Genomic DNA, 21065 nt, shown 5'->3' with positions numbered 1-21065 from the left:
GCAGGTAAGTCGTCCGGGTATATCGCTTTAAATAAGTTAATTTGCTCCCTAATAAAGATACGGCGGTTATTATTGAACGCTACGAAGGTAATAATTAAAGCGGGCGAATCTTTAAGGGAGACGGTCGGCGGGTTGTCCGCGGTGGAGGAGGTTTTAGGGTTGTAAACGACGGGTATTATAACAGCGGTATTAATAACGTTAAATAGAGGTTAATACTAATTAACAATAAGGGAGAGAGAGATTAATAGTTATTAAGAATATATCGAAAGCGATTGAGAATATTGGAGGCGGTTTGGTAGCGTCCAATTAACTAGGGGAAAAGGTTGGCAATATAATTTTAAAATGCTCAATTTCGATTGCAATCTAGAAATACTAAAAATTTCACTAATCTGGGTAGTTTGGGCGGCTATACTGGCTATTTGAGCGGGTATAATTCGATGGATGGCCGAGGGTATACTTTTGGGGTTGGGGTGGGTTAATCTTTTAAGGGTAAAAATTATGTATTTTTATACTTTGAACCCTAACCTAAGGATTTTGCCGGGTGCTAAGAAAGGCGGCCAATTCAGTAATTCAATTCGAGGGTCCCAAGTTGAATTGCAACTCCAGTCAAAATCTTTGAATTAAGTCGAATTGAATTAAGTTGAGTCGAGTCGAGTCGAGTAAGTTGAGTTATTTCTAGCGCTGAGATCTACACGTACCCTTTCTGTTCATATGTTAGCTGTCATGTGAAATAGGGGGTTTTAGCTGTATTTTTACCTGTAATCAATATCTGTCACATTACCGTCTGAATTACCCTTCCCCATGTGATTCTCACTGTGATTCTGTGCCTCCCCATGACGCAAATTTGGTGATATTTCATGGTGTTGAGTGCAAAAATGCAGTAAATTGATCGCTCTCTATAATCGCTGCGCTAGTCGCTGGGCTCAAAGTCGCTAAGCGACGAAAGTTCAGAAGTCGAAGATATTTCGATGGGCCGTCAGTTCAATATTAGTTTGTTTGCAGCTCGAGACCTCGCGTCAACTCCTTTAGGTGTTTTAATATCTAATTAATGCCTTTCGTTCCATCTTCGAAGGCTCGTCTCATCCAGAATATGCTGATTCCGATGTTGAATACGTCATGTTAAATCTTGTGAAGGTATTTCCGATCGGTACCTAGGCAATTTATTGTGTCTTTGTGAGGTTCGGGACAGTTCGGAGTAGGTCTGGTCCAGAGTGCTAAGGGGTGCCTCCATGAGGTTAGGTCTGTTGGTATTACCGCTTGGGGTCTTCGTGATCCTATAAGTGCTTGTCGTCCCCAGGTTCTCGATTGTGGAATTGTGATAGGAACAATGATGCGGATGATGAGCACAGGACTCGTGGAAACGAACTGAACGAATAGTGTATTCTCGATGGCTCTTTTTCTCGCTGTCGATACTGATGTGCTCGGGTATCCCAAAATAACAATGATACCAATGCAAAAGTTCTACAGTGTCACTCAGCCTCATGCAATCTCCGTGTCATGTCTCTTTCGTGGACTTCCGCAACTCCTCCCACTCTCAATCCCGATACGCCGTCCTCCGAACGAACCAATACTGCATAACATGTTCTCATTAACTCGATAGCAGCTATCCACTGGAACCCCCCTGCCAAGCCCTCTGCCTACACAGAATCACTCTGAATCTCATCATCCGCATCCGAGTGCCTCACATTCTGTTCCCCGGCCATCTCGTCAACCCCCACAGTCGAACAATTCCCCGCATGACTCGTGGGCGGTGACAAAGGTCTGGAAAAGTCAAAGGGTGGTTCGTCTCCTCCCGAGCCGTGCTGAACGAGTTGCTGCAAGGTATGCGATGCCTGATGGAGGCCATGGCTATGACCATGGGTATGGTGAGGATGCGCGTGACCCTGGGACCAAGGTCTCCCTTCCCACATGTGGCTTGCGCTCCTAGCGGACCTCTGCAACCGCGGCTTGGCGAGGGTGTGGGCAACCGGCGCTCGGGCGTGCGGAGTGACGCTCCCAGGGCGAGTGTGGGCACCTCTATGGTAGCTCATCTCCAGACGCTCGTCCTCTTCGGATTGGTCATCAGTTAGGTAGTCGTCGTCATGGTTTTGGTACATCTTTCTGTGTCGAGAGGCGAGGATCTGGACGCTGCTAGCAGAGCTTCTGCGGTGATGATGCCGGGTGCGATGATGCTGATGCTCGCCAGGCGTGGCTTCTCCGGAGGACGGAGGGCGCAGGAAGCCAGGGGTGGGCTGGCCAGCTGGGCCGAGAGTGGCGCCACTGATGCGACGGAGGTCGACTTGGCTCTTACCAAAGACGACGCGGGCCCGCAGGGCGTGGACGGCCTGGTCCAAGGCCAGCTCGATGGCTAGCCTGTCTCGAATCCGGCTCAGTTTCGGCCAGGTTGCTCGTTCACCTATGAGACAGTTTCGGATCATGAACTCAGATGTTGGGTTCTTGAGAATGCGAGGGAGGTCTTGCATTTCAAGTTCTGGCAAAATGGTAATGTCCCCAGAATATCGCTGGCTAAGGATAGACCGGAGCTTCGTCAGAAGACCGGGAAAGATGCCAAACTCAGTCAGAAAATGCAGTCGGTGGACGGCCTCATCTTTGGCAAGAGTGGTAAGGTAATAGAGCCACTCGCTGTTGTTTTCTTGTGCGGCAGCCTTTTGTTGGCGAAGGCGGCCGGGATGGTTCCGAGGATATAACCTGTCATCTTTAGAGAGAAAGGGAACGATATGGGGGTTGACCTGGGAAACGATAAAGTGGTTGACATTGAACATCTCGGCGAGACGGGTCATCGGTAGGTCGTTGTCCACGGAGCCATCAATCCAACGTTGCGGTGTTGGGTTCCACGGAACATGGGCGCCGGTCGTAGGATCCTTGACCAGCAACGGGGCTGCTTGGAAAACGAGCGGGACGGAGCAGGAAGCGGCCACTGCGGACCAGATCATGACATTCGGAGCCGTAATGTAGTTGAGCAACCGAGGTAGCTCGTAAATAGAGGCGGTCGAGACGCAAATGTTGCATATCCTTCGTGTCCGGTTGTAGGCCTCCTGAAACGTTAAGTCGCCAAGCAGGGATCGCATCACTCGGGTAAGGTTCGTTATGTCGGCCCAGCTCCCTTGGGTGAAAAGTCTGCGCAGACTGTCGGAGATGCCGTCGTTGGGGCCCTCGAAGACGTCGAGATCGCCATAAGGAAAGGTCTGGATCAAATCGGGTATCTCCTCGTCCTTCCTAGTGCAAAGGATAGAGCACACAATGGAACCAGCAGAGGCGCCCGAGATGATGCGAGGCAAAAGATTCGCTTCGAATAGGGACTTGATGACCCCAATATGCGACATGCCAAAAGTAGCTCCTCCACTCAGAAGAAGGGCGCTCCTCCCAAAGCTCTGTCTTGCGTACAACATGCCCTCCAGCAGATCCTTGGCCTCCATGTCGGCAGGCAATGTTTGGGTGCTTTGGTCCACCAGTGCGTCAATTGATTTGACGGCCGAGTCAACATAATCCTCGATCAATTTCTTAGTCCCGACATACGAATGGCGGTACAAGTCGATGTTGCCCATTCCACCGAGGTCGCGTGAGAGGGCCGTGCGGACCAGATACATCATTTCCCTTGTGTCGCCATTTTCCCGATCATGATCCAGGTCTCGTAGCTTGGTCTCGATGATGTCGGGGTGGTAGTCGCCGGTCGAGGGATCGAGTTTCCACGCGTCGTTGCCTTCGAGGTGGTCGAGTTCCTTGGCGGCCGTTTCCCATTCCTCTGCGCTGGTGGCCTGTATGTTACAGAAGAATGGTCAGCATTGTCGGAGGTGTGACGTGGACCAGCATGACTTGTGAACAGTTGGACAAACATTGTGCATGACATCCTCTAGGAACTGCATCCTCTCCTCGATCCTCCGCTTGTTTTCCCTCTCTGACTGGGTGAGGCCGTCACGCCATGACAGAACGTAGTTGCTGGCGCTGCGGATGACTTTCGAGAGGGGCCGGAACACGACGTGCTTTTCGACCTTGTTATTCTTTTTCTTGAGTGCCGAAGCCAAGGGTTGGGAAGAGCCCTTTTGAGTGCCACAATCACTGCATTCGGGGCTGCCGGGGCTGACACGGATGCCTGGCGGCCCGTGGACGAGGAGGTCGGTCATTGGAGTACGGTATTAGGAGATCGGACGGTCGGAGCACGGCGTCGGATGTTTACGTAGGTGCCTGCGGTGCGAGGGTTGGAGTCGGGTATCGATACGGAGGCCGGCCGTGGCGGAAGGGAGTCGGCTTGTAAGCGCCGGTGGGGAGATTCGGGCTCTAGGGTGGTGTAAGCGGAAGAATTATAGGCGCAGTAGCGTGCAGTAGTTGTTGTTTTTAGGTTATCGAGTTGTGGAGTACTGGCGACTGATGGGACTGGAAGCCAGGGAATCGGGAATGGTTCATGGCTGAGTGGCCTGTGTTGGGAATTCGACATGGAGATATGAAAGACGGACGGGGAATCCTAAAAGAATGAGAGCGAAAAAAGGTTGGCGGTCAAGAGATCGGTTTGTTGAGTTTCATTGCAGCAAGGCATCCGGGATCCTTCCTGCCCGGGTCCGTCCTGCCGTCATCAGAAATTCAGGCGCCCGGGTTTGGCGCGCAAGGGGAAGGGCCAGCTGACACCTTTCGGGCGCTGTCCCCGACGAAACAGGCTGGAAGGGTCGCTGGAAGGTGGCACGTGGGGGGCACGGGGGACCACCGGACCAGACACAGGGGAATGCAAATCGTGGAGCAACCCTTGCATTGGTGGGGTCATCAGTCAAGACGGACACGCGCGCACTCCCGGGCCATGGCCCTCTGGGTCCTCATTGTGCAATTTGTGTCTGACTAAGCCAGATCGGGACATTCCATCATCGGGAACATCCATCATCAAGAAGAAAAGGATCCGAAAAGGATGTCTGGGACACGGAATGGAATCTGGGGAACACACACACCGCATTTCTCACGGGTTCACACAGTCCACACCCCCCTCAGAGATCTGGGGCATGATCCCCGCTTGGTGACACGGCTTGGCCAACTAACTCTAAATTCTCGAAATAGACGCCTCGTGTATATTGCATGTCCATGTTCTGAATTTCAGCATGAATTACATCTTTACCTCTTGGGTAGGTGCTGAGATGTGAATGGTTACATTCCAATGACCTCAGGAACAGCCAGGCTTGGTGACTGCCCTTGCCTTAGTGCTGCCGATGATAAAGCAAGACATGACCAATGGTGTTGACACTGACGCTAAAACAAGGCGATCATTTACGTGGCTGATTAATGTGAAGAAGACTCGGCAAAGGCTTCATTCAATTCAGCAGGCAGTTCAGCGGAGTTGTTGCCATGGCGTTATGTACTGGTTAACCCATACACTTATTTCATAAATATCGAAAACTAGACTCAATTAGGAGGCATTGGAATCGAAGGGACAATACGACAATCGGAGGATAGCAATTGAGGGCTTTCACATGTCAGCGCAACTTGTCCAACACAACTCCCATTCGCCCAGTGGATGACGTGCATGCATTCTTCAACCATAGCGCAGTTGCTACCAGGGTACTGAAATCCAGGCGTCACCACCTCACTCAACAACTTTCCAACCCCTACTAATCAGCATTGATTCCATAGAAAAGGGGTGGAAATGGACTGTCTCTATGAGATCGACTTGAGATACCTACTGTCTCTTGTTCACAATCAGCAACATTGGATCGCTTGACAAGTTGAGACTGACTGCGAAGAAACAGCAGAAGCAGGAACCCAGGACAAAGAAGTGGACAAGAAAGACGTAGGCTTTGAGCGATGAAAGGTCGTCCGATTGGAAATGTCCGTCAGGAGTTCGGGCTCATATCGAATTGGACGAAAGAGGCGCGGGGCCCGGGAAGGAAGTCGGCACTCCACGCTGGTCCGCTGGAAGCTCCCGTGTTCCGGGTGGGGGGCCGAGTGGATCCCGGTGACGAGAACGGGCAAGGCGCTCTCCACTTCAGTTCAGTGCAGTTCAACCGCTGAAAAAAAGGAAAGAAGAAAAGGAAAACAACCTCACCAGTCGCGACCGCGTGGACCCGCCTTCAGTCACCTACACGACAAGGCGGAATTGACTTTGGAGCTCGTGCCCGTCGTACTCTGTTCTTTTTCTTTTCTTCGCTACTTTCGTCATTGCGCCGCCGGGCCAGTCTCGGAACTGCTGCGATTTGGCGCACTCGGCAATGACAGACGCCGACGACCAGCCCTCCCGGTTGGCAAGATCACTGCTTCCAGAGCCGACGCTTTCCTTCACCCTCCCGAGTCTACACGACGGCCTTGCCATCGATTGTCGCGTTTACCATCCTCAATCTCTCGACCCGTCGCCCTCCTCACCACCATGGCGGAAACATGCTGCCGTCTTCGCTCATCCGTATGCGCCTCTCGGAGGTTGTTATGACGATCCCGTAGTAGACATCGCAGCCGGAACGCTGCTCAGGCTCGGCTTTTTGGTTGGCACCTTCAACTTTAGGTTGGATTACCTCCCTACTCCCAGTTGCCATCCCGAAGCTTGCTGACAATACCTCGTCATCCTAGAGGCGCACAAGGCTCCGCCGGTCGGACCTCTTGGACTGCAAAGGCCGAGCAGGCAGACTACACCTCGTTCGTTGGCTTCCTATCCTATTACGTTCATTTTCTCGATCCCTTCCGACCACATGTTTTCGAACCCGTTCCGACGACGACCCCAATTGCCGAAGCATCGGATTACATGGGGCCCCATGGTGGCTCTAGACCCGTTACACCTTCTGCGTCACACGATACCAACAAGCCATCATTGTTCCTAATGGGCGGCTATTCGTATGGTTCTATGATTACCATGCAACTTCCTTCTCTCGAAACCATACTCCACCAATTCGACACTCCAGCTTGCAGCTCCCATGCTGCTGAAATACGACTCCGAGCTCAGCACCTTGCAGAGGTGCAAAATACAACGTTGGGAAGTGCAAGAGCAGCGGCCCTGGAGCATCAAGCCAACACATTGTCCCACTCGCCGACCGGCATGCGTTTCGGGGGAGAAGAAAGCAGCAGAAAACACCATCATTCACGATTGTCCTTCTCCCATGATACCGAAGAGAAAATCCACAAGGGGGTTTCGGAGCTGATGGCCAAGGCAAAGAGTCATAAGAGACGTATTTCCGGAAAGGACCACAGCTTTGTGGGTGGGGATGCAGCACACGACACACGTGAGACAAAGCAGCAACCGGCCAAGGATTGTTTACCTTCTGTACCAGACCGAGTGGTAGCTCGCCCGGCCTACTTGCTGGTTTCGCCTTTGCAGGGCCTCATCAACAACCTCGCGACCTTCTCCTTGCTTCCTCGAAGGCCATCGTGGAAGGGTCTTACCAGATCCTTGTCTTCTCCAGCTGCCACGGCTTCGCCAATGGGTGAGCTTGGTCCGGATTCTGAGACTGATCTTTCACTCGAAGAAGCCGAAGCCAAGTTAGTACGAAACCCTACGCTCGCCATTTACGGCGACAATGACGGCTTTGTGCCTGTGCGAAAGTTACGGCCGTGGGCCACACGCCTGGAGGGCATTCCTCACTCTTCCTTCCGAGCCCACGAGGTTTCCGGAGCCAGCCACTTCTGGGCGCAAGGCAGATCAGCATATACACTCAAGGATGCTATCAAAACGTTTGCCGGGTCAATCCTGGCTACAGACGGAAGTTGAGTTCAATACATATCTAGCCAACAATTATTTATCAGTTCACAGATTTTCCAGTGCCCGAACTCTGTTCTCGAATGCAAGCTTCGAGACCCGAATGTCCACTGCCACCATTTCAAACGCATGCGGAACTCCAGGGTACAAGTGCAGCTCTACACTGACGCCAGCCTTGAGCAGTCTGGCACCAAACTCCACGTCTTCGTCCCTGAACAAGTCCAGCTCGCCGCAGTCGATGTACGTTGGTGGCAGTCCTGACAAATCCTTCGCCCTTGCCGGCGCAGCATATGGCGAGATCTCCTTCACGCCATCCGCACCCGCATAGGCCCCCCACGCAATCCTGTTAAAGGCGCCCGTCCACATCAGGTACGGGTTCAACGGATGCTCCTCGGGCCAATACGTCCTATCATCCAACATCGGGTACGCCAGCACCAGCTTCTTGATGGGCGGCGAGACCTTGTCATCACGCGCCTTGAGGGCAACGGCCGCAGCAATCCCAGCGCCGGCACTGATGCCGAAAAGGGCAATGCGTGCCGGATCAATCTGCTCCGAAGCGGCATTGGCGTGGAGCCATTCCAGGGCGGCGTAGCAGTCATCAAAGGGGGCGGGGAAAGGGTGCTCGGGCGCGACACGGTAATCGGCGGCGTAGAAGGTGAGGCCGCTGCCGTGCGCGTAGCGCTTTATGTCTTTGCGGAATTGGTCGACGGTGTTTTGGATGAAGCCGCCGCCGTGGTGGTGGAGCACTGCAGCACGAGGGCCAGGGGTTGCCGCCGCCGCCGCCGGGGTGAAGCGGTAGAGGGTGATCAGAGTGCCGTCCTTGGAAGGGATTTGGTAGGTGGTCTCGGTGATGTCGGGGGAGTCGGGGATGGCGGCGAGGACGAGCTCGAAGCTGGCACTGTTGGCGCGGAGGGAGTCGATGTCGGTGGTGGGGACGGGAGGCGGGAGGGATTCTTTGAGCGCTATCAAAGGCCGGATGGTCTGGAAGTACTCGGGGTCGAACTTGTTGTCGGCCATTTTGTTTGATGTTGCTGAGGGGGGCGTTGGTGTTCAAAAAGATCGCGGGGAACTCGAGATGCGGGATTGCAGCTAGCGATGCCGAAGCTTCTTATACTTCCCGAAGCTTCTTATTCCCGAACTCCGCCTGTCGATCATCCCGCCCTAACTCCGCGATGGTTGCCTGTCGATGCCGAACCGATGACGGTCTGTAAGGTGGATACGTGGTGGAGTTCCGCGCTCACCGCGGCATTGGTTATCCAGACCCATTGAGACTGCCCTTGGGAATTGCGCCGTCGCTTCCTACCTGAAACGTGCAGTTAGCGTCATGGCCTGAACGTTCCATTTGTCAGCCGTACTTGAACACCAGTGGGATCGCCAACGTAACGGTCGTTTATTCATCTAGTCGCCACCGACGATTCATAGTCCGCGGGTACCGAACGGCTGTAGCAGTTGATCCCGCGACTGTTTGCAGCTTTTCACGTTAGGAGGCTGTAGAGGCTGCTTCGGCTCCAGGTCTGACGATAGACACATGCGATGCGCCGTTGTCAGCTATTCATATGGACGCTTCCGAACAGGTCAAGGTCTTAGGAACATATCCAACCAATTCTTCAAATCCTCTCCCATATCCAATCCTGATAACTCATTGTACACATATGACTCCCGTACCCAAGCCCCAGAACGCCTCCCAATGCTTTTCGTCCACGTCTGCCATCGTCCTTGGCCATCAGCGTTAGATCCCGTTATCGTTCAGCCAACAACGGCCGTGTCTCCCCCTCCTCCTGATCTTCCTCCTCCTCTACATCTCTCAAAGCCCTCACAGCGACCCTTGCAACACTCTTCCCCTTCCCCTTCCCCTTCCCCCTCCCCTTGGCTTTGCCCTTTCCCTTCGGGCCCTTCCTCCCGACCGTGGTCTCATCCACAGAACCAGGCCTGTCCGCTCTGACTCCGAAAATCAAGAATATCGTCGCCACCGCACACAGTACACAAGACACCATATACGGCAGTCCCCTCCACAGCCCCTCCAGCCCCAAACTCCAACCAAAGCTCCAAGCCACTACCGGTCCCGCCATTAAGCTACCTGCAGTATCCATCATGGCGAGCGTGGTAAACAGAATTCCAATCATGTCCGGTTCCACCAGGCTCGCCAGCAAACTCCGACCAAAGGGATAGAATCCAGAACCGAGGGTGTAGAGAGTCAAAGAGACAAAGACGTAGCGGAGCGAGGGCGCCCAGACCAAGACGCCGAAGCAGGCGGTGACGAAGCAGAAGGAGATGCGAGACAGGATCAGGTCCTTGCGCAGGGCGGCTACGCCGAGACGATGGGTGATTAGGTAGTCGATGGAGGGGAGGAGGATGGTTACGATGAAGAGTTGGGTGAAGGCGCGGAAGGAGTTGAGGAGGTTTGCCTGGGGTTTGTTAGTTAGCAGGGAGAGGGGAAGGGGGGGCCAAGAAAGGATGAGGATAACATACCTGAGCGATGGGGATATGGTAGCGCGTGGAAACGAACTGCATCAGCATAACTAGCGACTCGCGCGAGTAATCGGCGACCAAAAAGGCGAGAACGACGAACAAGATGCTAGGGTGGTGGAAGATGTAGGCAAGAGTGTGGGCGGCGTGGCGGTAGACTTGGATGGCGGATTTGTTGACGTCCTGGCCCCTCTTTGTGTTGACTCCGTTGATGACGGACGCCTCCGTGTCGTCGTCGTACTCTTCCTGGGGTATTAACGCCTCTGGGTCGACAGCTGCTCCAGACCCGGCCCGCTTGAGATGCATCGTCTCCGGCATGTTCGCTGTCAAAACAGCGCTCGTAACCAGGCACCCAAACCCAACTCCCAGAGGAACCCAAAGCCCCCACTTCCGCATCATCAGCGTACTAGCAGCCGGACCCAGCAACTCCGCCGTGATCAGCGTCGACAGCGCAGCGAAGAACACGCGACTGCGATTCTCCTCCGTCGTCGCGTCCGTGACAATCATCATACCCACCGCGCTCGTGACCGTGCTTCCTCCGCCAATGATCAAGAAGTAGGAACTCAACCAAGTGGCTTTGAGCGATAGCAGATGTGCCCAGCTGCCAATGATCCCATCGCTGTCGCTGCCTGCGCCAGAGCCGGAAGAGAGCGCCGAAGCAGAAGAGCATCGCCAAGCAACGTAGAGAACCCAACCCGCTGCTAAGACTTGACCCAGCAAGGACCGAAACAACACCGCACTGCGACCCTTTTTGTCGGCCAAAACGCCGTAGTACATGGCTAGTAACAAGCCGGGGATGCCGTCGAAGAAGATCTGCCATCCGAAAAGCTCGGCGAGGGCGTCTTGCACGGGTGCGATTTTGCATTGAGATTCGGAAGGCGCTTGCGCCGGGCTGAGGTCTAGGTTGGTGGTGACGGAAAGAAGGGTGGTGGTTGTGGTGGTGGTGGTGGTCTCGGTCGTCCTATTATGAATAGCATAATACTTCCTGCAAATGATATCCTCAAACAGACGCGTGCGCGGAGCGAAGGAGATGACGACGCCCATGGCCGAGAGGAAGACCATGAGCTGGATTAGGATGATGGGGGTCCAGTGGGTTTGCTTTTGTTTTTGATGGCTGTTGTTGTTTTGGACGGGTGGCAAGTCATTGTCAGACGAAGAAGATGACGAGCAGGAGGTCGATGACCAGTAGGTTGAGGACGCAGCTGAAGGACCTTCGAGCGGAGTGGGCGGCATGAAGAGGAGGCTTTGGTGGTCTTCTGCTTCTTCGTCTCGCTCGTCGTGGGTGCTCAGGCGAGCGACGGAGCGAGGCATTGTGGTGGTGTGGTGTGGGAGGGTGGCCGAAGCCGGTCGCCAGTCGGGACGGTTCGGATTCTGAAACTGGTGGTCAGAGTTTTTGATGGTGGTTGTGAGCGAGTTTCCTTTCATCGGGTGAGCATCGTGAGTCGACTTCAGTCTCGTCACTCAACTCTCAAGCCGCGCGCAAAGAATCAAGATGAGCGGCCGCGAAACAGACTGAATGACTGAAGAAGAAAATGGGAAGATGAAGCACGAAACACGAGGACCCGCGATAAGAGAATTCGGAGCGCCGATCAGCACATGTTCGCCTACCTTTCCCTGCTGGGCCTAGGCCGGCGTGTCCGGGTGACCGGGACGGATGCCGTTGAGGATTTTGGACTCCACTCGTGATCAGATCAGATCTTGTGATAACTGATAAGATCTTATTCTGCGCGGTGATTCGACGCCAGGGCCGTGAATGGTGGGGACGGGAGTGTCGAGGTCAGCCCTAACCCTGGAGTTCTGCCGACACTTTTTCTTTTTTGGACTTGGGTACCCGTGAGTGTTTGTTTACATTTCGTATCACACACCCAGCTTCATGTTTTCACAAGCATGGGTGCTGGAGTTCATGTCATTGTTCAATGATCTCGGCGAAAATGAGGCCCGTCCTCTGCATCGGTCGACAACCACAGTGATGTCGGCTCATAGAAGGCGAGCTCGGCGGGGACCGCGGGGTAGCGGGGTTCCTCATCTACAATTTGACTTCGAAATGGAAGGGGCGACGAACTGCCCCTGGTCACGCACTCGCACCTCTTCAGCTTCCTGCCTCAACTGTTTGCTTTGCAGACTCTTCCAATGCGGGGTGACTTGTACCTCAACCCAAGTTTCTCAACACCATTCAACGTGACCGTCGACCATGCTCTCCAAAAATCCAACCAACATCACCGACTGTTCCCCGCCAGCATCATTTTCCTGCCCTCAGCGAGTGATACAGAAGAAGTGCGTATGTCAACTATGAAGACAACGCTCTTGCAATGAATAACTTCTGGCCGCACAATACCAGCACAGTCCACGACATGGACGCCATCAGCAATTTGACCCGGAACCTCCGGCCCGGACCCGGGCGCTTTGTTGAGGACAAAGGTGATTGTTGACATTAAGCTTCTGAGCGTGTTACGGCCCATTATTCACTGACACATCCTATTGTACAGTACGGTCAGGTACCCGAACGTACAGAAAGCCATTCTCGACAATGCCACATCTCGGTCTAATGTCCAAGAACAAGGTCTCCGTTTCCAGAACACGCCACCGAGTTGTTCCATGAACAATGAGTAGCCGGTTTTTACATAAACTCCCATCATCCCGAGCCGTCCGACATGGATGTTGCTGGAGAAACAGACCACCGTCACACACAAAACAAACACCACAGTTAACAACAACCACAACCATCAACATGCCCTCAACTATAGATTCCCCCTATCCGCAAGCCCCAAGCAGGACATACCTTCGTCGCTCTTCCTCCACCATTGCTTCATTCGCTACCGCCCTTTCCTTCCTCCCGCCGCCTACTGAAGGTGACATCTCGCTTCGCCGGCTATCTTCCTCAGACGCTCCAACGGTACCTACCCCCGACCCGTCGTCGACTCCCCGACGGTCTTCCCCACCGTCCGAGACTCATACCGATACACAAGGTGCAGACTCTTTTATCATGAGAGCATTTAATGCAGACGACATCGAGTACGGCCCGAAAACCTTGGAGGACTTTCTGAGGGGAGAAAATGCCGTCCAGAGGGCTATCAACTTCAATCGGTACGTACAGATGAAGAAGTCCTCCCTCTGGTTGTCAGTTATCAAGGCTACCCTATCCATGGCACTTTACGGCTATGCGCTAATTTGGTTTGTAGAACTGAGAGACATGTGGCGCAAGCTTGACCCCGAAGACCTCAAGAGCCGCGAAGGGTGGTTTATTTGGTTATCTGTCATCAACGGAATGTTCTTCATCATGACTCTGTACCGGTTCATCCGTGCTATCAGCCGCTTACACGGTGCTCCGTACGAGAAGCACACGTTCTTGGACGTCGGTGAGGCTTTTGATCCATTCATGCCCGGCAAGGCAGATGTGTACATTTACTTCCTTTTTAGCAGTGCTGCTGTCATAGCCCACGTTGCGAGTTCAATCGGTATTGCACTGTGGGTCAAGGACTGGATGGCAGGTGGCCCAGCTACCAGTAATCCCAAAAAGGACATCATTGTGGGTGCCTTTTATTTTTGCCTCCTGATGGGGCACCTTGTCAAGACACTAACATGTTCAACAGTTCACATCCGCTATGGCGCCCGTTGGGACAAAGCGCCCAGTCGTGATCCCCGGTCGCTTGTTCCTGCCGACAATGAGGACCACCTTCTGCCTTTGTACGAACTCGGCGGTTTTCATCAGCCCCACGATAACCACGTCCACGGCCTCTGCTCAACCCATGATGTACATTATCATGGGCATTATCCACAGGACAACCATGTCCACGGCTTTTGCTCAGCCCATGATGTACACCATCATGGACACCACGCCATTGATATATGGGAGGGCATTCCTCGAGGCCGGTCGCGGTCGTATTCTGTGTCTTCTGACCTTTCCGAAGGTACCATGGATACTTGGATGACCATCGACATGTCAATATACGCACAATGGCGGTGGGTGGGTAAGTTGAAGATTCACCTTACAGATCCTTCGCTCTACCTGTTCTAGGAAGAACGCCCCAGAGCGAACCAGGAGGATAGTAACGTGGTTCTAGGTGAGTTGAGCCCCATCTGTTCCCTGGTCAGAGACACGTGCTACTGATCTGAGCAAGTCAGGGAGCTTGAATTGTACGATAAGGTAGGTGAGACCGTGAGAGCACATGGTTGATTTGGATACGCTAAGAGAAAGACATAGAAAATAAACAAAGAGAGAGTTGAGAATAGAAAGTCACGTTGAAAGTTGTCTGAGTAAGTTTCCAATCCTAGTGACAATCGTCTTTGTGCACTCACGAACCCGTAGTCTTCAAGCATCTCTCCTTTTGCTCCTATTGGCCCATCTACTTTCATCTCTTTGTGCTATTGCCGCTTGTCGGGGTTTGCGCCTCTTCTCCAGATCTTAAGCACCCGAGCTGACGTCTGCAAATGAATAGGCCTACAAACCCATGTACCTGAGAAGACCGTCCACCCCACGGCCTCGTCCTACCTAACCTCCCCCCGATCCCTTTCCTATTCCGCCCACTTCAACAGTATCCAGCGCTGGAAATAACCCAAATACAAACTCAAATACAAATAAATACAAATAAATAAATAAATAAATACACATGTCCGGATATTTGACCCAAATAAATACGATGTCCATATTTGATTTGGCTATTTGACCGCCTTTCTTGGCGGACGGCAGAATCTTTTTGGGTGACAAAAATGTTTCCATTTTGCCCGCGGACCGGACTTTGGACGGATGACCGGGGTCAGGGTAAGGGTTAGCAGTGCACCCGCGGTCTTGGCAAATATGGGCAAGTAAATAAATACAAATAAATACAAATAAATATAAACACGTATTTGACCCACTCAAATAAATACAGATCCATATTTATTTGTATTTGACTTGTTTCCAGCGCTGACAGTATCCTCTCTCGCCCTTCCCACGAACCCCTCTGCACAATGAACCCTCGGCCCCAAGGGTCCGGTCCTGGTGTCAACTCACCGTGCTCGGGCCCTCGGGCCCTCTCCACTACCGTCGCCCCCATCCACTCCTTTGCTTTGGTTATCGATTCCTCTGAAACTCCACCCTCGGACCCCGGCTGTCCTGGGACGACATTCTTCAACATGACCTTGACCATCTTCAACGCCCCCAGTCTCCGGTGCAGAGAGAGATGTCCCCCGCCATAGGACATGGCACTTCCCAAGGGTGTTCGTCCTTGGGCATCTTGGATGTCCAGAGACGCGCCACGACGAAGCAGATCCACTACATCTCCTCTATGCCAGCGGCCTTGATCTTCGCTTTCGTATAAAAGGGAGAGGTCCCCACGGTAAAGCGGGGCGCCGGGCTTTATCGCTCCTTGGTCCAGGTGTCTGACCAGAAAGTGCAAAGGGCTTTGCCACTGTGGCTGAGTCTGGACTGGGTCAGGTCGGTCGCCGTTGATGTCCGCGCCGAGGTCGAGCAGTTGGTGAATGGTTTCGAAGCCACGGTCTTCCAGCAGCGTGTGGAGCAAGGGGGTCATGCATCTTCTACCTCCTTCGGTCCCTTGGGCGGTGGGTGGAAGGGGTCCGAGGCTGGCGCCTGCGCCAACTAGCGCATGGAGAGCTTGTTCCATAACGGGAATGTGGTTGTATTCAATGGCCATCTGAAGGAGGGTGAGCCCACCTTTGTTGACCGAGTTTAGGGCGGCGGATTTCGCGCTTTCAGCGGTGATGCCCAGGGCCAAGTGGTCGAGGAGCGCTGTTAAGATGGCCAAAGGCTCAAATTTATTATTTCTACTATTGCCCAACTCGGTGGAAAGGGTGGCGTGGAGGGCGTGTTCACGGTCAATTTCCTCTGCCACGTCGAGAGAAGCTCCGCGTTCTAGTAGAGCCCGCAGCGTCGAGACGTGCCCAGCGCAGGTTGCCAGATGCAGAATCGAGCGGTTTCCTGTCGGAGCGCCGTGTCTCTCGCAGCAGCGGCAAACGTCGACAGAAGGATTATCAACGTCGTCGAGTTCGGCTCCCTGGTCAAGAAGCCACTGCACGGCATCGTCATGCCCGTCGTGGACGGCAAGCTGCAGTGCTGAGCCCCACGCATAGACAATAGGTGGTGGTGCGTTGGGATTATAAGGGCCACTCCAGGTTACCCAGTCCACCCGGCCAATGGCATACTTGACTTGTTTGTCAAGGTCGGCTCCGTACGCTTTCGCCTGTGCCATGACGGGTATGGAATTGTGGCGAGCTCCCCATATTAGAGCATGCTGGCATGCCGGGTTGTCGTTGTCGTCACTCTCAGGTACGAGCCCCTGATATAGCGTTGGTTCGTAGGACGAACGGAGACACCTTGAGGTCCTAGAGAGCGCTGCTAGGGCGTTGAGGCTACCATCTTGTTTGAGGTTGTCACCGATAAGAACGTGTAATTCCTGTGGAAGACGTAGGAAGAGAGAGCTCGCCATCTTGGTTTGGGTCGTCAGTTCCAGGATGTCGTATTGTAACTTTTTAAGAGAACGATCAGGGAGAGTGTTTAATCGGAGATTCAAGTCGGCGGAAACCTACACGAGAAAACGGAATCATTTGAACGGGGTCCAGGCCATTTTATAGGCCTTTCGTTAGCGCATTCGCTTCCCGAGTCGCAACTACTGCCGCTAATTCTTACTGGTAAGAGATTTGCCAAACGTGGCGGCATTGGCTAACGGGCAGCGAGCTTTCCCCGTAATGGTAGCCTAATCCAAGTGGAACCTACCATCCAAGTCCTCAGCAGTGTCCATATATCCATCACTTACCCACGTAGCCTCCTACCAAAAAGTAAACAATATACGCCATGACCCCATCCCTATCCAAAACCAGACAGTATGTCAACATATTATACACCAAACATCTGTCAGCTATACCAAATTACACATATCATCAATCATCTGTCAGGTCAATAATCTCCACCCCGTCCCCGAACCTTATGCTCCGAGATCTCCTCACACCTGCCACAGGAGCGGGCGTGTAGCGACTCGACCCAGAAGCACCCGCTCTAGATCTACCCGTGACATGCCCCGATGCAGACGCCAAAGGTCTTGATGCCGGTCCCGGTGCCGGTGCTGTGCGTCTGGCTACCGCGGAGTTGGGGTATGTATCCTCCATGCCCATGATCCTATCAAACTGGTCACCCAACAAGACCCTCAACTCCGGCGTAAGCGGCGAGTGCGTCTGAAAGTCCCGGAACCTCTTCTCCGCGTACCCCTTCCTCTCTTTCCACTCCTTCATCAACTGCTCCTGCTGCTTAAACGTCTTGGTCACCACCAACGTGTACGGGGTCGAGTTGCATTCAGACACGTGCGTGCAGTCGATGTTGTGGTGGTCGAGCATCTGGTGCAGATGGTGCCGGCGTTCTTTGTTGACTTTGAAGCGGTTGACGCGCTCGGTGGGGCTTTCTAGGAAGTCGTTGAGGTCATTGCAGTCGATGCAGAAGGGGGAGGAGCAGTTGACACGCGGGCGGACCAGTGAGGTGGACTGGACGGGCTGCTTGCCGACGAATTTCTTGATGTAGCGAGTGAGCGTGGAGCGGTAGAGGAATTGGTACACGGGGGTGGTGAGAAGGATGGCGTTGGCGGTCAGGACCGGAATGAGATAACAGAGGAAGGGAAGCCAGAGTTCGTGCATGTGGTCGACGGGTAGACGGGGGACAGCGTCGTTCAGCTTGGTTATGAATTTTGTGGCCAAGTCGTCGTCTGGGGTGCTGATCTTGACTAGCGTGTCGTAGAAGTTGACGAGTTCATCGAAGGTGATTGTGGTTCGGAGTTGTTACGTCGTAGGATTCGCGTTGCCGCCGTGATAGCTGGTCCGTTGCCGCTTGTTTCCATGCTCAAGTTTGATCCCACCTTCGGATGTTGCCTTGGAGAAGTCTGCTGAGGCAAGAAACCGCTTGGCTATAGTCCTGTAAATGGCATTGCAATCGTCACGAGAAATGGCGCCGGTTGAGCCTTCCTTCCACAGCCGGGCCAAAAAAGCGATGAAGGAGGCTATTGAATGACGCGCTGGATCCAGCATTAGAACTACGCTTGGGGAGGGTTAGGTTATATCCATAGATTCACCATGACATTGAGGAGAAAGACATACCTAGCAGTGAGGAAGCGCGATGGATCCGGAGCGATTAAAGCCATTTCGATCATGGTTTTCCCGTCGTCACTACCGAGTTCCTGCTCCTTGAAAGAGTCTTCGAGGCAATTCTTGAGCTTGTCGTGCGCCCACGTGGATATTTTATCACGTAGGCTGGCGGACCAGCCCGCCTCTTCGGGCTTCGGGGTGAGGTTCGTAAGGGCTGCTAACTGCTCAGGCAGAAAGGGATATGCCTCGACAACGTAAGTCAACCTAACGGTGTATCATTGTTAGTTTGTGTTCATCATCCATATATGATCTTGATGGCACAAAACGTACCCTTGTTCCATGATGTCGTCGAAGTCCGAATCCGATGTTGACTCCTTGAGCCACTGCTTGGCCCATGTGAAAAAAGAAGTCGGAAGTACATCTCCGTGCATCATACAGGCCTCCTCGAAGAAATCATATTCTCCCAGCTCAAGTGCAGCCGTGAGAATATTCACAAGGTCGTTCCCATCGATTGCTTTTGGTTTCGACCTATGTCCGAGGCGTTCATTGGATGGATACCAAAAGCTTCCGCAGAGTTTCGTCACGGCCCGAAACGAGAGCGTTGCACGGTGTTCATCCGACTCCATATAGCGCATGCTTGACCTGGCACAATAACTGATCAAGGATCGGAGATTGTTACTTGAAAAAAGGCTTTGGGCATTACTGCTGAAGAATTCGAAAATCGAGGCGGATGGGACAAGGAGGAGAGCCTTGGAAAGAGGGCAGTTAGTGATGGGAACATTTAAGGAAGCGAGAGGAAGATATGAAAGTGACAGAATGCCTACAGTGATTCGGTACCAATGTGTCGCGCTCGGACCCTGTTGAGTAGGTACGTTAGTATTGGCTTCGCTGTGTTCTAGACCGAAAGGGCAAGATGTACTTACAAAGTTGCCCATGTAGCCCTCGTACTCCTCCTCGGGTTCAACACCGCTGAACACATCGTCGTACGCATCCTCGCCGTTTTGAAGGATGTCCTTCTCTGCGTAGAGTGCTAGACCGTCGACAACTGGCCTACCATGCATGTCTCGAACTGTCTTGACCTGGTATTTGACATCAAGAATCTCTTCCAGATGATGGTAGGATTCCTCCTCCTCCTCCTCCTCCTCACTGTCTTCACCCCACCCGCGATACCGAGAGCCCCTGTCATATTCATCATGGTCTATCTCAGTCTCTCCAAACTCTTCCTTTTCTAGAAGAGCAAAGAAGACTTCAAAGTCGAGTTCTTTGGACACGTTGTTCAGGACCTGGCCAAGTGCCAAGTCACGCGTCTTTAGGCTGTTCAGGTTGATGCTTGCTTCGGTGTAGTCGTGGTCCAGGACATAATAAAGGCCATTCTGCCGCGACTCTTCGGGTTCCTGGAGCCATTTGCGCAGGGTGTGGCGGAGAGCCTTGGTCTCGGAGCGTACAAGACCGGCTGAAGGGCGAACGGCATTCGGATTCAGAGCGAGGTTGTAGGTCAATACCCATCGATATCCGGATTCGACAGGGCACACCTTGTGGTGTACATCAGAGTACCAGCAGATAAAGGACTGCCTATATTCCGAGGTCTTGAATGTTTTTGTCTCGCCGCAATGTTTGACCACCACGTCTCCGCCTTTGTGGGCAGAGGGGAGAGCGATGACAAGGGTGCCGAACTGGCCGGGGATTTTCTCGGTATCGGTATGGCTTTTGAACATGGCACCGCGCTCATAGATGAGCATCTTGTATATCTCTGCCCGGATAGGCGACTTGATGCCTAGGTCGGCGGCCACTTTGGCACACACAGACTGGATATAGCCCGGCCACCTTTGGTTGTTGAAGGTGAACTGGGCTGCATCGAGTTCCCAGGTATTTCGAACGCTTGTATCGACGATGGTCTCGCTTCCCCTGCCGTAGGGAGCCTGGCGTGCTTTTGCAATTAACTGGCGGGCTTGGGTCTCGCCAAGAGGCATAGAGATGTCGCCAACGCCATCGACGTGAAGACCGGCAGGAGGTCTATGTTGGAGCTTGCGGAAAGAAGCAAAGGAACCGGCGACTTTGACATTATCGAGAGCCTTGAGTAGATCATCCTTGAGGCTGACCGTATAGTCCTGCGTGCTCAGCTCACTTGTTACGCTGTCTCGATCGGACCCATCGTCGGCCTGACTATATTCTATATTCGGTGCCATCTGTTGGGGGTCTAGCGGAGGGGACGTTGTTGGTTTGGAGGGCTGGACCAGAGTTGCTATTCCCCTCGACTGGAGGTGCTTGTGTTGGCTGATGGTCGGCCATGATGTCCGAGCCTCCGTTACCAGATGAAAGGAGACAGAAGCGTTGCCCTGACGACAAAGAGTCAGAGAACACAGGGCTGTCTTTTATGTTCAAGACGCGTTGAAAAGACGCGATGAAGAGGGGTCGATTGGTTGGAGGAATCTATCTAGAGCATTCGAAGCCTGTTTGTGGGGGGAACACATCTGCATGTAACATCATGATCCATCCTATTGGCTTGTGAACTAACAGGGCGAGCAGGAATTAGCCGTTAGTTCTGTTAGTGCTAGTGCCTTTCTCAGGTAACGACTAATACTGCACTAGTTCTTGGATCATGCCCGACAATGCACGTCACGTAAAGCGTTTGATAGTACAAACGGATGAGCGGGAGATATTGAGGATGCCCATTCTTGCTTGTTTAAGCATCCATCAAGACGGAACCGGCAGAATGGTTATTACCCGTTAGGGAGAGTGGAGCAGTTCCTGTCTGTTCCCCAACTCTGCTACACAGAGTTGGTCACAAAACCACCGGACATCACAAAACCCAACCGGACAGCAAAATGCAGCCCCGAAAAGGCTAAACCTCTACCTTTCAACTTTGTAGTACTATAAGTCTACT

General features: G+C 53.1%; 7 protein-coding genes across 7 annotated transcripts; 2 read left to right on the top strand and 5 right to left on the bottom strand.

Moving 5' to 3' along the window:
• Nucleotides 1-1618: 1618 nt before the first annotated feature.
• B0H65DRAFT_154016 (patatin-domain-containing protein) lies at nt 1619-4294 on the bottom strand. Its single transcript, XM_062821122.1, has 2 exons — nt 3834-4294; nt 1619-3755 (listed from the first exon to the last, which is right to left on the bottom strand). Exons 1-2 carry the CDS (start codon nt 4119-4121, stop codon nt 1638-1640), a joined length of 2406 nt encoding a protein of 801 aa, XP_062682806.1. The 5' UTR covers nt 4122-4294; the 3' UTR covers nt 1619-1637.
• A 1790-nt stretch (nt 4295-6084) lies between these two features.
• Nucleotides 6085-7684, top strand: B0H65DRAFT_153861 (Alpha/Beta hydrolase protein). Its single transcript, XM_062821119.1, has 2 exons — nt 6085-6469; nt 6535-7684. The coding sequence occupies exons 1-2, from the start codon at nt 6183-6185 to the stop codon at nt 7664-7666; spliced, it is 1419 nt and encodes a 472-aa protein (XP_062682805.1). The 5' UTR covers nt 6085-6182; the 3' UTR covers nt 7667-7684.
• B0H65DRAFT_153894 (Alpha/Beta hydrolase protein) lies at nt 7685-9032 on the bottom strand. The gene has a single exon (XM_062821120.1). It carries the CDS (start codon nt 8669-8671, stop codon nt 7703-7705), a length of 969 nt encoding a protein of 322 aa, XP_062682804.1. The 5' UTR covers nt 8672-9032; the 3' UTR covers nt 7685-7702.
• Nucleotides 9033-9393: 361 nt separating this feature from the next.
• On the bottom strand, nt 9394-11431 carry B0H65DRAFT_423098 (major facilitator superfamily domain-containing protein; the record flags this gene model as incomplete). The annotated part of the gene is made up of 2 exons (XM_062824433.1): nt 9394-10059; nt 10124-11431. 2 exons carry the CDS (start codon nt 11429-11431, stop codon nt 9394-9396), a joined length of 1974 nt encoding a protein of 657 aa, XP_062682803.1.
• Nucleotides 11432-12848: 1417 nt separating this feature from the next.
• B0H65DRAFT_557074 (uncharacterized protein) lies at nt 12849-14135 on the top strand (the record flags this gene model as incomplete). Its single annotated transcript, XM_062830077.1, has 1 exon — nt 12849-14135. One exon carries the CDS (start codon nt 12849-12851, stop codon nt 14133-14135), a length of 1287 nt encoding a protein of 428 aa, XP_062682802.1.
• Nucleotides 14136-14522: 387 nt separating this feature from the next.
• Nucleotides 14523-16542, bottom strand: B0H65DRAFT_547534 (ankyrin repeat-containing domain protein; the record flags this gene model as incomplete). The annotated part of the gene is made up of 2 exons (XM_062829526.1): nt 14523-14542; nt 15111-16542. 2 exons carry the CDS (start codon nt 16540-16542, stop codon nt 14523-14525), a joined length of 1452 nt encoding a protein of 483 aa, XP_062682801.1.
• Nucleotides 16543-16993: 451 nt separating this feature from the next.
• On the bottom strand, nt 16994-20612 carry B0H65DRAFT_587637 (uncharacterized protein; the record flags this gene model as incomplete). Its single annotated transcript, XM_062830984.1, has 6 exons — nt 19105-20612; nt 19006-19038; nt 18512-18930; nt 18194-18445; nt 17956-18134; nt 16994-17823 (listed from the first exon to the last, which is right to left on the bottom strand). The coding sequence occupies exons 1-6, from the start codon at nt 20365-20367 to the stop codon at nt 16994-16996; spliced, it is 2976 nt and encodes a 991-aa protein (XP_062682800.1). The 5' UTR covers nt 20368-20612.
• Nucleotides 20613-21065: the final 453 nt, after the last annotated feature.

This window comes from Neurospora tetraspora (genome assembly GCF_033439725.1).
Source record: "Neurospora tetraspora strain CBS 560.94 chromosome Unknown B0H65scaffold_3, whole genome shotgun sequence".
In the NCBI taxonomy this organism is placed as follows: domain Eukaryota; kingdom Fungi; phylum Ascomycota; class Sordariomycetes; order Sordariales; family Sordariaceae; genus Neurospora; species Neurospora tetraspora.
The sequence above is the reverse complement of the archived record's forward strand: the minus strand, read 5'-3'. Positions and strand labels throughout refer to the sequence as shown.

Excerpts from the sequence above, each read along its gene's own strand:
- B0H65DRAFT_154016 (XM_062821122.1), bottom strand. The coding sequence starts at position 4,121 with ATGACCGACCTCCTCGTCCACGGGCCGCCAGGCATCCGTGTCAGCCCC. Across the intron at positions 3,756-3,833 it reads TAGAGGATGTCATGCACAAT|GCCACCAGCGCAGAGGAATG; the intron begins GTTTGTCCAACT and ends TGTAACATACAG.
- B0H65DRAFT_153861 (XM_062821119.1), top strand. The coding sequence starts at position 6,183 with ATGACAGACGCCGACGACCAGCCCTCCCGGTTGGCAAGATCACTGCTT. Across the intron at positions 6,470-6,534 it reads GTTGGCACCTTCAACTTTAG|AGGCGCACAAGGCTCCGCCG; the intron begins GTTGGATTACCT and ends TCGTCATCCTAG.
- B0H65DRAFT_153894 (XM_062821120.1), bottom strand. The coding sequence starts at position 8,671 with ATGGCCGACAACAAGTTCGACCCCGAGTACTTCCAGACCATCCGGCCT.